Source organism: Nyctibius grandis, chromosome 33 (genome assembly GCF_013368605.1).
Source record: "Nyctibius grandis isolate bNycGra1 chromosome 33, bNycGra1.pri, whole genome shotgun sequence".
Lineage (NCBI taxonomy): Eukaryota > Metazoa > Chordata > Aves > Nyctibiiformes > Nyctibiidae > Nyctibius > Nyctibius grandis.
This window is the reverse complement of record NC_090690.1, coordinates 103967-119216: the sequence shown is the minus strand read 5'-3', so window position 1 is coordinate 119216 and position 15250 is coordinate 103967. Positions and strand designations below refer to the sequence as shown.

The following is a 15250-nucleotide window of genomic DNA, read 5'->3' as shown; positions in this document are numbered from 1 at the left end:
CTCCAGCACTGACTATGGGAAAGTGATACACATCCGTGCAAACACACAGGATGCATATCTACGGAGATCCTGCTCTTACCTGTAACACTGCTGATGTACTCACTGTAATTCACAAGTGATTAAAGTAGTGAAAACCCTAATCACAGGTCACCCTGTCTCTCTCTCCTTCATGCTTGAATACCCTAAAAACTGTTGTGAGAATAAACAAATGAATCGCACAGGGTTGCCCCTCTACAATTACCTTCTGTCTGTATCTTGACATGTTTCATCTGAAAATTCAGATGCCTCAATAAAACAACTATAACGAGTCCAAGGAAAAATGTATCAGCTTAAAGGAAGGTGCAGCATCATCCTCACCTTACATAGACTTACTCTCCATCTTGGTGAGCACTGGAGATACGAAAAGCCCGTCAAACTTAATTTTACTAGTTCTCAAGGTGCTTTTCATTTATTTACCGTGACCCACAGACACCGTTTGCTTACTTGCAGAGAGACTTGTGACAGTTCATCTGCGGAAAAGCCTTTGGACGGTCCCTGTCGCCACGTGGCCGCCGCCCCCACGTCCCCGCAGCGCCTCGGGACCGAGCTGGTGGCTTCTGCCGCGACGTCCCTGGCGCGGGAGGCCGGCGACGACCAGACACGGGCCGGAGCTTTGCTTCCCTCTGGTGTCCGGGAGCCGTGAGCGCGCAGAGCGCCCTCCAGCGACGGCGAGCGGCGCAGCACCGAAACGTCGTGACTGACCCAATCCTGCCACGGTGAGCTTCGCTGGGTGAAACTTCTAGTTCTCCTATCCGAAGTGCTAATTATGAAGATGAGAGATCAGTTGGGGGGGGGGGGGGGGGGGTGGGGGGGGAAGCTTCAAACACATATTGCAATTTTTTGAGTGCACAAGTCAAAACTCTCAAGCGATTGTACAAACAGAAGCTGACAAAACCCAGCTAACACACTTTGCTTAAGCTTTGGGCAGCCCTTGCAGAGAGGAATTTAAAGGTGGTGATTTCTGAAGAAGCTTTCAAGTTTTTGTTTTTTCTTCTTATTTTTAATCTTTCTCTGATTAGAAGCTGTAGGTAAAAAAAAAAAAAACAAACCACGGGACAGCGATCTCGCAAGTAAATTCCGAGTACCACCTCTCCCCCAGATCAAAAGGCCAACAGGGAATCATATTCCCAGGAGAGAGTTCACCGCTCAAATGGAAGAAAAAAAATCCACCTGCACAACTGACATCCAAAATGGCTCAACATAATTTATTTTTTATGTTAAAATGTACAGAGTTCTTTTGAAAGTACTTGCTAGAAAGGGGAAAAAAAAGTGATATTACATACAAGGAGAGGAAGGGAGACCATCCAGCCAGGAGCGTATGACATGGAGAATTACAAAGGCATCTAGGCACCCCTTCCCCTTAGCTTACAAGTCACCATGAACAAAGTACAAAGAGGTTACAAAACAGGAAAAGCAAATATAAACAGACAGGAATAGACTCAGCTTCATTTGTACATGCGGCTTTTAGAGGCATCTGGAGCTCCTATTCACACACTCTAGAGATCTCTTTAAAGAGAATTTTAATCTTTCTTAAAATAGTTTTTAATATTCTACAACAAAGATAAAAAATTTTAAAGATGGAATGAAATGAAAAAGCTCTTATTTTTAAAAGGCATCAAAGTCACTAACAGTGAGATTTTTTTTTAATTTCTTTTAGAAGATTACCCAAGTTATCTTGCTAAAAATACATATTTTTTTTTAAACAGAAGTGAAAAAATGGTAGGTACCAATATTACTGCGTTGGATAATTTCTTTTTATATATAGAAAAGAACATTTTTTTTCTACAATAGTTCTACAGTCACAAAGGCTTGTGGAAAAGGGAGCTGCCCAATTGATAAAAAAACCATACAAAACCAAACCAAACGGCAAACAAACTAAATTCACGGCCCTCATTTCAACAGCTTCTCCTCCTGTCTCAGACCCCTACCCACCCCCTACCCACCCCACCCCCAGCAATCAGGAAGCAGTGACACAGCTGAAGATCTAGGAAGGAGAGGGCAGCACAGTGCGCTTTCTACATGGGTTATTTGGAACTGGAATAGTATATACAGAGAAATGGGGTCCTACACAGCCTTGTACATGCTCAAAACTAAACAAATAAAAAGTGGAAGTCCTTTGAATTCTGCCTTTTATGGTTAGCAGTTACTGGAGGAAGGTCCATTTTAGTGCATCTGAAGAAACCCCAACTTTTCTTTTAGACTCTTTTGGCTTAAAAACAAAAGAAATTAGTCTTATTAATGTGTCTGTATTTCTACTTCATATACAATCAAAAAAGAACTTTACATTAAAGGGTGTCCCTTTTTGTATTGGGTGACATGCCAGCAGTGTAGCCAAAAAGAATGTAAATTGGATTATGCGCTAATAAACAGCAAAATCCTGCTGCCTGCATCCTACTATGGTGTTTGGACTGTTTCACTCCCGTAAAACAGGCCGATTCCCTTCTTTTCCCACACTAGATCAGAAGTGTGGCTATTCCTATAAAATGGGTCTCAAACACAGTGGGAGAATCAGGGAAAACATCACTGACTCCCGCAGAGCGCGGCACGTTCAGCAACTTCCTACCCCGCACCAGGAATGGAAGAGTGACAAGGACACCACAGGGTTCTCGTCAAGTCCCTTGAAACGTACACTTCATCTTTCAAGATTACCTAAGAGGTTAAGAGGCAGACCACTGGAAATAGCTGCTTTTGAGCTCAGAACCAAGACCCTCAGCATTTCGATGTACGTACTAAATCAGAGTTTGGGATCTCAGAGTTGTGGCTGACTTGCAGTTCACCAGAAGAGCGTGCAACCATTTCATTGTCCCAACAGACCATTAACAACCCTATCCTCCTCACGACAGCATAAGGGACACAAACAGTTCTCTCTTGAATGCTTCCAGTAGTTCAGAGTGACAGAACATGTGTGCATGCATGCACACGTGTGTGCACATGCATGTCTGGGTGGCGAATGGGATCATTTTAAAGTTACGTTATATTTTCAGCATGAAACATACAATTTCAATTAACTCATCTACAAAAACACCAATGTGAATAGTTTATTGTTTACACGTAACTCCAAATTCTACTGAGGGCGAGTGCGTCAGGGAAAATTAAAGAGTAAAAATTTTTCCTGACTTGCAGAACTAAAGAGCTTTGTTTATCCTCTGTGTCCCCTTTCAAGTCTCCCAATAAGTGCCTCCTGCTAGAAGTAGGAAATGCTAGGTGGGGTTTACAGGGAAGGGTTGTTATTCTTTGAGATGTCAAACATTTTACATGACTGCAGCACTAGAAACTGCATACAGAGGGGCACAGGGGAGGGAGAAGGACATACATTTGGGAAAAAAAAAATTTAGAAACATGATTTAACTGTTACACATATTCTGTCCACATTGTCAGCAAAGTAAGGCTCTTTTTAAATTATGAAAAGATTTTGTGCATGTTTTCTCCTCTAAAAAACATCTGTAAATGATTTTAGCTGTAAAATGTTTCAGGATTGTGAAGAAAACAAAAACGCAAAACAAAAAAAAATCCAAGAAATAAAGACCAGGCTTCCTAAAAAATAAAATAAACCAAAGAAAATCCCTCTAAATCTACAGCAATATTTTAACTGGAAAAAGGTCCATTTTCTCTGGTTCGTCAGTATAAAAGGTTCCTTTATTTATATATATTTCAGTTTTTAGGATGCAAGTTCATCTTGCTCATCTTCTCATGTACGGTCCATTGAGAGACTGCTTGGGCACCCCAGCAGCGTTCATGTAGCTGTGATGGGAGGGGCCAGTGTACATCATGTTTCCATGAGGATTTGGCTGCATAGGCTGCTGGGTATAGGCCTGGCTCCCCATCATTCCCATCTGCATCTGCATAGGATACTGTGCTGTCTGGTTCATGTAGGCAGGGTTACTGTGGTAACTGCTGTTCATCATAGGCTGTGTCATCCTGTAGCTGTTCATGGCGTTCAGGGTGTTCATATTCATGGAATTAACATTGTAAGGGGTGGTCGGCATTAGGTTTACTCCCATGTTCATACCCCGCTGAACAGCTAACGTACGAGGACCAGCCTGCATGGCAACTGCGGGTGGGCTGCGGCCATAGAGCTGCTGCTGGTGTGCAGTTGCAGAGGGCAGTGGTGCTGATTTAGAGCGAATGGAAATATGCCCCTTGACTGGCATTTGCCCCTGCAACCTCTGTGTATGTGGAATACCGATATTGGTGGCAGACATATTACACTGAAGCAGAGGTGACGTGAGGTTCATGGTGGTGGACGCCAGGTTTGGTGGGGGTGTCATAGTGGCTTGTGCTTGTGGTGTGCCTGCTAACGGATGAGAGGGAGCTAGCTGAGCCAGTCCTGTGTTGGACAGAGAAACGCTGGTTGCATAGGAAGTCACAGCAGGAGAATGGCTATAAGGCATGGCATGAGGGTCCATAATGGTGTTTGTCAGCTGCTGCAACTTGGCTAAACTGAACGTGGCTGATGGTTGTGAATAGCTCCCAGCACCAAAATCCCCTGGAATCCTCTCATAGATGCTTATGTTACCAGTGCTTCCTGATTCAGGTATTTCCATGATCATAGGTGCTGGGGTGAAGCTGTTGTTCATGCTACACTGTGACAGTGGAGGTTGCTGCTGGGGTGGAGGTGGGGGCTGTGGCTGCTGTGACTGAGGCTGTTGCTGTTGTGGCTGCGTTGTTGGTTGCTGGTTACTTGGAGGCCTTTCTACTACGCAGCTCTGAGGTGACTTGATATTACAGTTTGCTGCAGGCTGGACAGTGTTTTGCTGCATCATGCTGCAACTGCTGCCAATGTTTGCCATTTGCTGGGTGACAACACAACTGTTCTGAGTGAGGCTGCTAGAAGAGGACAGTCCTCCATATGAACAGCTGCTCTGGGAAGAGTTATTTCCACAAATGCTGCCTCCCATAGTGGAGTCATAGCTGCTGGGGTTTTCATAATTCTCTGTAGTGCTCTCAATGCTGCCGAGGTCACTGAAGCCACTATCCACCACCTGCTGAGAGTGGTCCGATACTGAAGGCACATCCATCATGGGGCTGGTCTCCATGTTCTGCATAGAGGGTGCGGACAGGGATCCTTGTTCAGGACTTATCTGGGTGTAACTGCTCTCCAGAGCAGGCACATTTGGGCTGCTGACAGAACGTACAGACTGGCTGGGGTGGGACTGAACAGAGGATATTGGACTGTTGTGTTCTGAGGCCTGGCAATCTTCAACCATTGATATCTGAGGATCCTCCTCAGTCTGGGTGTAACTCTGCAAAGTCTGACAAGCTGCAAGAGTTTCTTCACAATCCTGGTAAGCTACATCATGCTCATTGCCTTCCTCCTGTGTCAAGGACTGGACTGCTTGAACAGTTTCAAGATCTAGTTCACTATGAGGAATCTCTTCCTCTTCCTTTAATTCAATTAACCCTTCTTTATTACTTTGCTCTTCTTCGTGATCATCTTCAGACCCAGGGACGTGCTCTGAGCCCACTGATGTCTCATTGGAAGCCTGCTCTTCCTCAGAATCTGCCTCTGCTTCATCTTTTTCTTTTGCATCTTCTCTACTGCTTGGCATGCTTGTTTCTAAAAAACACTCTTGCACCTGAGGCTCCTCCTTCACCCCTTCTCTAACAGGCTGTTCCTCCAATTCTTTTTTCTTCACAGACTCCAGATGACCATCATCTTCGTCATCAGCATCATGATCTTCATTTTGATTTGTCACTACTGCAACTTCCTCTTCTTCCTCATGGTCATGCTCAGGTTCGTCTAGTTCTTGCTGTTCTTCTTCTGATTGCCTTTGCTCTTCTAAAACCCGTGGCTTCTCCTCTACCTCCTCTTCTATCTCAGGCTCTTTTACTTCTGGCACTGGACTGCTGCTGCTGTCCACAGGAGAAACTGCTCTTACTTCACTGCTGGCTATACCTTCCTCTTCTCCCTCCCCTACCTCTTCTGCTTCCATATTCACATCTTCCTCTTTCCTTTCCTCAGTGAGAGGCAACTCTTCTTTCTGCTCAACACTTTCTTCGTTATCTGAAATGTTGGGCTTACGCCCTGGTTTTGAATTAGCTATCACTGCGTCAACTCCTTCATCCTGAACTGATGGTGGCACCTTTTCCCGGTTCAGTTTAAAACCTGGTTTTCGACCAGGTCTTTTCTTCCAATGGACTGGTTTTCGGCTTTTCCCTTTTGGCCATCCCTTCTTCTTTTTCATGGGTGTAGAAGTATCTGGCTCAAGTGAAGAATCCTTTTCTTCACATTTTCTCAGCATAGATAATGGTTTCAAACTTGGGTTACCTGAAAACACAAATTGAAAGATACTGTTTAAACATTTTTGTTTGACCTAAGTATTCACAGAAGCTTTCCCAAGCATTCCCATCATGTTTATTAACTTCATGTATCAATATTCAGTTACCCTGTTACCCTTCACAAATTCAGATTTACTGTGAAGGGTAACAAGAAGGATCAAGGTCTACTCATTAGCAATCACATTGCACATTGCATTTTCAGAGAACACCAATAATTTCAAGATTTTGCATGGTCAAAGCTCTGAGTCTTTAATACACAATTCAAATTAAACACTAGGCTATACGATAAAGTCCTAGAAAGACTCACCAGCCTTTACAAATTTTATTTATACAATATGTTCACAAATGCCTCACATCCCACTAAAAACAAAGCTGCTTAATTACTCGTTTGCATCTTGATTTATTTAATATGTATTAGCTTGATTCTGTAACATTTCTGCCCTTTCTACCATCTTAAAAAGCGCTATTGATTCCACGCTATGAATTTCCCAAGAAGAGCTGTTTTAAGTCCACAGTTATGCAACAAAGGTTACTTTTGAATTGTCAGTAACCAGTTCCAACCAAATAATTTTATTTTATGTACTGGAGGTTCAGAGTACTTTAAGGAGACAGGAGAAGCTGAGGGGCACGACATGCAATGTGATGAAGAACAGGATCTCAAAAGAGACAATTCATTATTTCTCTTTGTTAGGGAAAACTGAGGGCTCTGCAATTCATTTCTCTTTTATTTTTGTAGTGACCCCGCTGCATAGGTTTTTCCACAATCACAGATACCAATTCCACTAGGAAAGCTGAACCAAAAGGATACCCTGTGATCAGGTCATTGCTAATAAGATGCATGCACCACATTTTCATAACACTTGGGGAAGTTTGAGGCTGGTTTGACTGGTAATTTATGCCTAACCCTACATTTTTGCTAGAAGCTACAAGACAAGGTAAGCAGCTTGTTCCATCATGAGCTAATATCATACATCGCCGACACACTATCTATATCAAACTTTCAACAGCATACCACCAAACATACCATTAGTGTCATCAGACTCCTCCTCATCTTTGGACTTCCTCTTAGAAGAGGGTCGATGCCTGAGCGTGTCTGGTGGGGTTAAGTGCCGAAAGTATCCACTGGGCAAAAGTTCATGCTCCTCCTCTTCATCCTCCTCCTCCTCTTCCTCCTCCTCAATCTCGAATGTAGGCTCTAACCGGGGCATTGGTCGTTCAGAGTCTGAGTCCTCAAATGGTTCATCCAGCACTTCTGTGGTCTCCGAGATTGTTTCAGTGACGACACTGCTGTTGTGGTGCTTACGCTTGCGGACTCGCCTCTTACGATGAAGAATTGGTTTCTGAAAGTGGAAGGTGGGAGAAGAGAAGACATTTTATCACGTGCAGTAGAAATAAAACACTGATATACAGAAGACAGAGTTCAACAGTCTAAGCAGGACCAGAGGGCTCCCTTCTGGGATCCAGACTTCACTAGAAATACTGACCGGCACCTGCCTTCAGTTAGACAGATGTCAAATACAATGCAAGACGACCAACTTCCACAAAGATTGCTAGACTGACATTTGTGTAATAGTATAAACCATTTAAACAGCTGAATCTAACAGCCCATCCGTAACAGCTGAAAGTTCAGAGACACTACGACATAGATGTGAATAGTTTAGAATAAACTGCAAACACGATATAGAAGAGAACGTTTTAGTGCAGCATCCCACAAAGAGAGGATTTTCTTGGTCACGTTGACAGAATTCACATCTCCCCGGTAAACCATTCCAAAGACTTTATGCTGCAATTTCAGTTGTTTAGCTAGCATTTGTGTTTTGCAAGCTTCTTTTAAAAGTAGGACCATATCTGTTTCTGTTTTGTGTGACTGAGTAAAACTTTAATAACCAAGGTGGAAAAATGAAAAGCACAAGGCAAAAGATAGAATTAAAAACAAAAACTACCTCTGATTCAACAAAAAAACACCACCAGAAAAAGGCAGCAGAAAGTACACTCTAGAGAGAGTTCTCGAACACTGAGCAAATGCTACCTGTATGCTTAATATATACCTCATGAATTGCACAGTCCTTCAGAAAGCACCAACACAGTAACAAATCAGACTGCATGATATAGCCAGAGACGACAAGAAATAAGGCACCCACCTTTCGTTTTAATGTTGGCTTGGTGAGAACAGGTGGAGAGCTTGATCGAGGACTCACAGGCTCATCATCTTCCTCTTCGCTACTCTCACTAAAACACCTCAGAAGTGCCCTATCACTGTCACTGTAGCGGCGCGGTAATCTGTCGCAGTCCTCTGGGAATCTACACTTCAGTGGCTCCGTGTTCTTTTTCAACTGCCCTCTCCACCTTTCCATACCTTCACTGTACCGCCGACAGAGAATTGCAGATTTTTCACCTTTGCCACATTGTCCCTGGGATACTGCAGATTCTTCCTCATCTTCAGCATACCGGCCTCTTGGGGCTGGAGACTTCTCCTCACATTCACCACATCTTCCTTGCAAGGCCGCCAACTTCTCCTCACAGTCACTGCAACGGCCTCGTGAGGCTGCTGATTTCTCCTCACATTCACTGCATCGCCCACTGGGAACTGCTGTTTTGTCCTCAACGGGCAATACCGGCTCCTTCTCACAAAAAGGCTCCCGAAGTTTTTTGCCCTTGCGGTTCCATCGACCTCTTCGTGATGGCTGACTGTTTGCAGGAAGACTATCCAGGGCAAAAATGTGCTTGTTTGGCCGTGCAGAATTGGCTGGAGCAACAATGTCTGGCTTTTTTTCACACTCTGTAGGTGAGTAAGGCTCTTGTTCTTTCTTCTCCCATGACACAGATTTTACCATCTGATTTAAATAAAAACAAATAGATTTCACACTTCCTATTTAAGCATGCATGTCTATCCTGAATTTGATTCCACAAAAGCTTTTGAGCAAGAAGTCAGAGAAGTTTAACAAGAATGACTTTTAAGAATCTGAGAATAACAAAAGAATTGACCTTTATGAGATTCTAATAGTGCTAACAGGTAATCCTTTCCTCCCAGGTGATAATGTACCTCAATTAGCCTCCCAACAAGTGACTTCAGTCAGCAGCAGCCATCCAGTGGCCTGCTGGAATGCAAACATCATCTTGCCACATTCAAACACAGCATTTGTGTAATTTTCAAGAAAAAAAGTGAGACAAACTTGAAACTATTTTTCCATTAAAATGCACAATTACTTTAACATAAATACAGTAACAGTGCATAACGTGCCTCCTTAGTATTCTAGTCAGTGCTCATCACCTGTGAGAGTGCAACCCTTCAAGGACAGCAGCCTAGATTTCAGAAACCTTCACTGCTCTGCAAACAGTAATTCTAAAGCTATTACTGGTTTTGCAAAAGTACACAGAAAAAAACTTTGGTGAAAAATGTTAAAATTTTTTGTTGATTCATTTCCATGTATGCTATTTGTCACAGAAATACTGGGTCCTTCAAACCTAAATCCATTTCAATAATTTGATGAGAGACCAGGTTGCTTGAGAGTGGGAGGCAGGTTTTTTGTTTGGTTGTTTTTTGGCTTTTTTGTTTGGTTGGGTTTTTTTTGTTGTTGTTTTTTGGTTTGTTTTTTTTTTTAAACACCCCCCCCCCCCGCTGTAAAAACCATTAAGGGTAGGAAGAGCCTTTTTACTCTTTTCAGAGATAGTCTTTTACCTTTCTCTAGACTATGCCTCAATGTTTTCCCTATTTTTAGTTTCTAATCTGAAACTATAAAGATATATAAACTAATCATGACTGCATTGCTTTTTACGATTATGCCAAATGCCCAAGCTTGGCATTTGAAATCTTGTTACCATTGCCTGCAAAAGCACCAAGTGTAAACTATATGCCACACAGAAGTAACAGATTCACTCTTACACTGGTCTCTGGGTCCTTTTCTTTCTGCTGTTGTTGCTCTTCATTTTCCCCATCCTCTGTCTCCTCTTCCTCATCTTCAGAGACAACCGAGTTGGAAACTATAACAGGTGTCCAACGCAGACATTCTGCATCTACATCTATAGGTCGGACATTAGTTCTAAGCTTTGCCATATGTTCCTGGATAAGTTTCTCCCGACGAATGATCACAAATCTAAACAGTAATAATACTCTGATCAACAACAGTCTACATACTGTACATGTTATCATGTCAAACATATAAGATATTACAGAAAAGTCTGTGTACTCTCAATCAGTGCTGCCATGAATAACTTCAGAGAGGACAGAAGGCTCGTTAAAACTGTACAACTTGCAGTGCCGTCAGACTACCAGAGAACGCATCTTAAAACTAAGAAAATGTTGTTAAATTTTTTCCACTTCTTGTTAATGGTGAAGCCATTATCCTTCCATGGGTAACATTCAGCTGCAGAGTATCAATTTTATGATGTGTTAAATGGACAAGAGGTATGCCATTTGGGGAACAGGCTACATAAGGTCAAAGATACTGAATGGTAATAAAAGCACTGCTTTAAAAAGTTACAGCCCCACTACCAGAGTGGATTTTATTCAGAGCTGGAAATAATATCACTGATTAAAGTATACTATGAAACAAGGACATAAAACTGTTCTCAAATAACTCCAAGTTTTCCAAATAAGTTCCAAGTTTAACACAAAACACAACAGAATACAACCCCACTCCCTAAACTCCTATGGTCTGAATCAAAAATAATTCCCAATATTTCTCTTGACTTGTACACTCAGCTGGGCAAACAGACTACCTCTATTCTATATCCACACACCCCATTTCTCCCAGTGATCTATACCACTGTTCAAGCATCCCATGTTAACCCACACAGCTAATGGCATCTTTGAGGCACAGAGAAAAGGGGGGGAAACAACTGTCTGCTCAGTGACTGGAAAAAGGAACAGATTTCCCTCTAGAGAAGGGAAGTTGCTGTTCTTTGCTCTGTTTTGTGAGTACGTTAGATTGGTTATGCTGAGGGACCTCAAGAGAACACGGCCAAGAGACCAGCTTGCCTTCTCTCACAGCTGCAAATTACTCAGAAGTTCCACAGCTGCGGAGCTACACAGCTACACAGCTGGAAATCAGATCCAGCTTTGGCACTGAACAATTTTTGCATCACACATGAGCATCATAAGTCTCTACAGCCAGTATTTGGACACTTCAGTCTTAAATAAAATCAAACTTATTAAATATGACTTGTCTCCAAACACCATTAAATTTCATTCAAATACATCTGAAGCTATTTGGAAATACAACAGGACTCCTGTACTCACTGATCACTACGGAAGTCAAGCATTCGTAGGTGATGTAGAGTGGAAGTGATGTCTTGAGGGCAGATTCCAGTCAGCTTACTCAATTTCTTGATGCTTAATTGCTTGTCACGTTGATGATAAAGGCACTCCAATATTACACTTTTCCAATAAGCCATATATGAGAGGCGCCCCAAGTCTGACAGGGGCTTCTCTGGTGATCCTGCTTGACCCTCACGCTTTGAAAGCAAATAGCCTAAAGATATACAAGAAAAAAAAATTCAAAAATTAGTATATATAGCTTCTGTTTCCACCCCAACTTCTACAAAGGCATTTTTCCAGAAAGCAGCTGAATGCTGCCTACAAGATATAGATAAAGATTATAAAATTTTGAAGGAAACACTGAGTGATCTAGCTGATTTCTTCCCTTTTTTGATTTAAACTCCTGTTATTCAGTGATACAGTATGAGACTTCTAAGCTACATTGCCATGAGACACTGGCTACGGGCAATGCCACGAGAGGGCAGCAGCTGACTACCTAGAAACTATACTAAGCCTGAAGTACACAGTCTGCTGAGTATCTTCCAATTGCAATAGCAAGTTTGAAGACCACAGAGGGAAAACCTATTTTAGCCATTTAAAACTAATATGGCAAACAATTTTCTTGAAAATTCTCTACTGTCAAACTTCAGGGCCATACTGGAGAGTACAAGCTCTATCTGCAGAGACTTATTTAAGACTGTGATACACTGGACAGGTTCAATAAAGACCAAGAGGCTACAGCCTCCCAGGTATGATAAACGGGGGAGAGGGGAACCAGCTGACAAATGTGTCTTCTCACTGCTGCTCTAATATAGCCCACATTTGTTGATTTCTCAAGATACATCATTAAGTTTCTTTGTTTCACCAATATTTTCAGGAGAACAACTACTTATCTACACAAGGATATTTACCAGCAAAATCATGCTAATATAATTATACCAGTAGGGTTTTTCCTCTGGACATTCACTCCAAAACTAGCATGTCCACAGGGAGGGCTGTATTAGATTGCACTCAGCATAATAAGAGAGATATAGTTACAGTGGCAAGTTTCCCTGTGAACTTGCTGAGATCCATGTATGAATCAGAACTGTTTTGAGTATTCAGAGCCTAAGTATGTCTGGTTTTGTTGCTCTCAAAGCTAAAGTAAAACCTAACTATGACTACCTTTGCTTAAGACATTCATTCACTTAATCAAGCTGCTGAAGGTTTCAACAGACCATGCAGTTTTAGGGTTGGATTTCTGTAGAAAGAACTACATGCACAAGATAAGCTTCTGCTAAAAACACTCTACTGACACATGCCTATAGTTTCCACCATAAGTTGCTTACATAGAAAAAAAGATAATTAGGGGAAAAATGATCAATTTTTCTTCAGAACTGAAGCCTTCCAACAACAAGAGTAAATTGTGAAAATTAAGAGTAAATTAAGATGATTTTGTGAGCTTTAGAATCCCTTGTCTCAAGATGTTTTTTAATTTGAAGGATATCCTCTTCCACAGTTAAGCATTTCTTTAAAATATGAAAAGACAAAGACTAAAAAAAGTGAAGAAAAAGTTCCTTACTGAAGTCAATTAGGAACCTGCCATAGCCCTTACGCTGGTATTGTGGAAGAATCATTATACAGGAAACATTGTACTTCTGTTGGCAGTGTTTTTCCTGTTGGAAAAAAAGCAGCAAATTAAAAAAAACAAAACAAAACAAAAAAACGACCAGTGAGAAATAGTAGTTGTTGTTCTGTACAAGTCCCTAATTAACTTCCGTAGCAAAAACAGAGACAGAAAGCCACAGTCAAAGTTTCTTAGGAACAACAACATACATGAGCCAAGGAAAGACTTTAGAAGAGAGAATAATAATTAAAACTCTATTACCATTCAGAAAAACAAAAGGAATGAAACCTTGAAATAACTACCACCTTCTGCTTAGATACAATGCAGTGAAGAACATGGGCTGCATAGCAGATAAAGTTCAAAGCATAAACCTGAAAGCAGCTAAATTCACTGAAAAAGACTGCAGTATTCCAGTGAATCTTTACACGTTATAACCATAACATACTAAAACCCAATCTCAAATCTGCTGTCCTGAAGACTGAAAGGAAAAGCTTCAGTTAAAGCTATTTAAAAATAAGTACAAGTACAGATAAAAATCTTAAGAAAAGGCCTATCTAAAATCTTGGCCCTGCTCATGCAAAAAAATAAAAGGTTTGAAATGAGGTGCAAAACTGCCAAACTTGTTTGGAAAACAGTGTATTTACAGAAGGAAAGATGAGCTAGAACTGCTTGGTAACAATGTTTACCTCACAAACAGTACTACCCATCACCACCAAGAGTAGGAAGCCATTTGAAGAGTTGGTTTTTTTTTAGCTACTAGCCACAATACAAGTTCCTTAGAGAACACATACTATTAAACATTATGAGTAAACTTGGTTTTATTAGTTGGTGGTCTCTGAACGTAACACAAATAAAATCTGGCTGCAACAGATGTCTATACCTATATTACATAATGTATTATATAAAATGCAAGGGCCTAAATTACAACAATTTAAAGACTCTGAAGCAGCATTTCTCACCATAGCAAATGCAGTTTCAGGTCTGAAGTACTCAAATACTTGCCTTGGAAAAGTAGCCAACAAGGTGGCAGCCCTTGACATCGTTCTGTGTCAGCACGTAGAAAAGAAATGGCTCCACATCGTAATAGAGAGTCTTATGGTCCAAGAAGAGTTTGGCTAACAAGCACAAATTCTGGCAGTAGATAGTGCTGACATTGCCATCAACCTTACAGAAACAAGGAAAAGTTTTGTCACTCCATTTGCTGTCATGCAAGGACATGCTTCATCTAGGTATCCATGCACGTCTGAAATGTCAAATATGAGAGGAGGACTCCTCTGTCACAGGTAGTGTCTCAAAGGACTTAAACTTCCACAGCATAAAGGCCATGGCCAAGTCACTGCTACATTCATTAGCTTAAGAGAGAACTTAAAATTAATTTTTCTAAAATGTAAAAGCATTTTTACAAAGCCAGCCTTCTCATATGTTTTATGGATGAATAATCTATATATGAGATCAGCTCCCACTGCTTGCTTGTAGTTCTTTACTCTTAGAAACTGAATACTTCAAGAATGAAGATCTTTAGGGCTATGGAAAACTTACCACACAATTGGGTGCTAAAGACCCTATTTTATAGATAAAAGTGAGTAGCTTAGTTTTCTGACTTACCTCAAAGACTGAAATATTGTTTTTTCTGTAAATTTCATTGGCTGGAGGATGAAACCAGCCGCATTTTTTCATATGCTGTTGGAGAATAGTTCTGCTTTTCATATACTTTAGACAGAATTCACAAAGGTACAACTTGGGTAGCCTGTAAGCAAAGATAAAGGAAGGTCAAAGACCGAAGATATAGACTTTTGTATAAAATTCCTCACTCCTGCAGATAGAGAACTTGATGAAAACAAACCCAGTATATACTGACCTTGTGTATGTGCTAATTAGGCCAAAAACACTGTACCATACTTAAAGTCATGGCACTTATTCTGTAACGAATGCATATTAAAAAATGTACTTAATTTCCTGTATAATTACTTCTATATTATTAAGTTATGTCAAAAGAAATATATGCATTGATTAAAATCCTAGAAAAAAATAGCAAAAAAAAAAATCTGTTTTGCACTAGTGATGCTAGG

The 15250-nt window shown here is 41.1% G+C and overlaps 1 protein-coding gene across 3 annotated transcripts in view; it reads right to left on the bottom strand.

Annotated features, from left to right (window-relative positions):
• Positions 1–1223: 1223 nt before the first annotated feature.
• Positions 1224–15250, bottom strand: part of KAT6A (lysine acetyltransferase 6A) — a 35306-nt gene continuing 21279 nt past the window's right edge. For all 3 annotated transcript variants that reach the window (XM_068421290.1, XM_068421292.1, XM_068421291.1), the window contains 8 exons: positions 14787–14928; positions 14184–14345; positions 13137–13230; positions 11558–11789; positions 10202–10412; positions 8460–9152; positions 7343–7658; positions 1224–6307 (listed from right to left, as the gene is read on the bottom strand). In XM_068421290.1, the coding sequence (XP_068277391.1) occupies positions 3720–6307; positions 7343–7658; positions 8460–9152; positions 10202–10412; positions 11558–11789; positions 13137–13230; positions 14184–14345; positions 14787–14928 (4438 nt within the window). In that variant the 3' untranslated portion in view covers positions 1224–3719. The remainder of the gene's footprint in view (positions 6308–7342; positions 7659–8459; positions 9153–10201; positions 10413–11557; positions 11790–13136; positions 13231–14183; positions 14346–14786; positions 14929–15250) is intronic.